Raw genomic sequence first — 1,503 nt, 5'->3', positions numbered from 1 at the left:
TATATATATATAATAAACATTGGAACCATGGCTGCATCATATACAGTCAGTTTTATACAGAGAACCTTGGATCAGTCTCGGTCAGGAGGTCCACCTCTCACAGCTGTAGATTTTATTTTCCATCAAGGTTTAAATAAAAGCTGTGATTTATGAACTGATCTAACGTCCAGCTGTTGTTTTTAGTCCGAACTCTGAAGACCGCAGGTCTGACCGCCGGCTGAGACCCTACACCCCCACAGAAACTGGTGAGCTTCAGTTTTTACTTAGAACCTGGTGTTTGTGTTGTTCTTGTTTATTTGTCTGAACGCAGTGATTCCTCCTCTGCAGAGAGTAATCCAAGCTACGAGAACCCGGTCCCTGGTAAGACCTGACCTCTGGATCCAGTTCAGATTAACATCAGAACCTTTGTAGACCACAGAGCCAGGACCACCTGCTGCTGAACACAGAGCTTCATGTTAAACAACAAATAATAAACAATCAAAGACACAAAGTGTTGAACAATCTGTGAGACACTACAACAAAGACTTCAGGCCTCATCTGGGACAGGAGCCACTGACCTGTACACACTTGGACTGGGTTTAGGACTTGTTGGACCACATGTCTTTGAAGTATTAGAATGAATGAAGGACTCTTGTTCTGGGTTAGAGACTTGGACTGGGACTTGGACATGGACTTGGACATGGATTTGTCTTCAGGCTGGACCATGCTTCAGGTAGAATGTGTGTGTTAAGGACTTGGACTTGGACAGGGACTTGGACTTGGACAGGRACTTGGTTAGGGGCTCGGTCTGGGTTAGAGACTTGGATATGGACTTGGACAGGGACTTGGTTAGGGGCTTGGTCTGGGTTAGAGATTTGGACATAGACTTGGACATGGACTTGTCTTCAGGCTGGACCATGCTTCAGGTAGAACGTATGTGTTAAGGACTTGGACATGGACTTGTTTAGGGGCTTGGTCTGGGTTAGAGACTTGGCCATGGACTTGTCTTCAGGTTGGACCATGGTTCAGGTAGATTGTGTGTTTGTAACTTCACTATAGGGACTTGGACAGGGACATGGACTGGGACTTGGACTTGGACAGGGACTTGGACAGGGACTTGTTCTGGTTTAGGGACTTGAACTTGGGCTTGGTTAGGGGCTTGGTCTGGGTTAGAGACTTGGACTTGGACTTGTCTTCAGACTGAACCATGCTTCAGGTAGATTGTGTGTTTGTAACTTCACTACAGGGACTTGGACTGGGACTTGGACAGGGACTTGTTCTGGTTTAGGGACTTGGACTTGGGCTTGGTTAGGGGCTTGGTCTGGGTTAGAGACTTGGACATGGACTTGTCTTCAGGCTGGACCATGGTTCAGGTAGATTGTGTGTTTGTAACTTCACTACAGGGACTTGGACAGGGACTTGGACTGGGATTTGGACAGGGACTTGGACAGGGACTTGGACAAGGACTTGGACTGGGATGTGGACAGGGACTTGTCTTCAGGCTGGACCATGGTTCAGGTAGAT

The 1,503-nt window shown here is 47.2% G+C and overlaps 1 protein-coding gene across 1 annotated transcript in view; it reads left to right on the top strand.

Moving 5' to 3' along the window:
* lat (linker for activation of T cells) overlaps nucleotides 1-1,503 on the top strand; it is a gene marked incomplete at its 3' end in the record, with an annotated part of 15,944 nt that overhangs the window by 9,462 nt on the left and 4,979 nt on the right. The window contains 2 exon segments of the mRNA XM_014032700.1: nucleotides 184-245; nucleotides 328-360. Of these exon segments, the coding sequence (XP_013888154.1) occupies nucleotides 184-245; nucleotides 328-360 (95 nt within the window).

Source organism: Austrofundulus limnaeus, unplaced genomic scaffold (genome assembly GCF_001266775.1).
Source record: "Austrofundulus limnaeus strain Quisiro unplaced genomic scaffold, Austrofundulus_limnaeus-1.0 Scaffold1515, whole genome shotgun sequence".
NCBI classification, from domain to species: Eukaryota; Metazoa; Chordata; class Actinopteri; order Cyprinodontiformes; family Rivulidae; genus Austrofundulus; species Austrofundulus limnaeus.
Note: the sequence above shows the minus strand (reverse complement) of the source record. Positions and strands in the feature narration are given on the sequence as shown.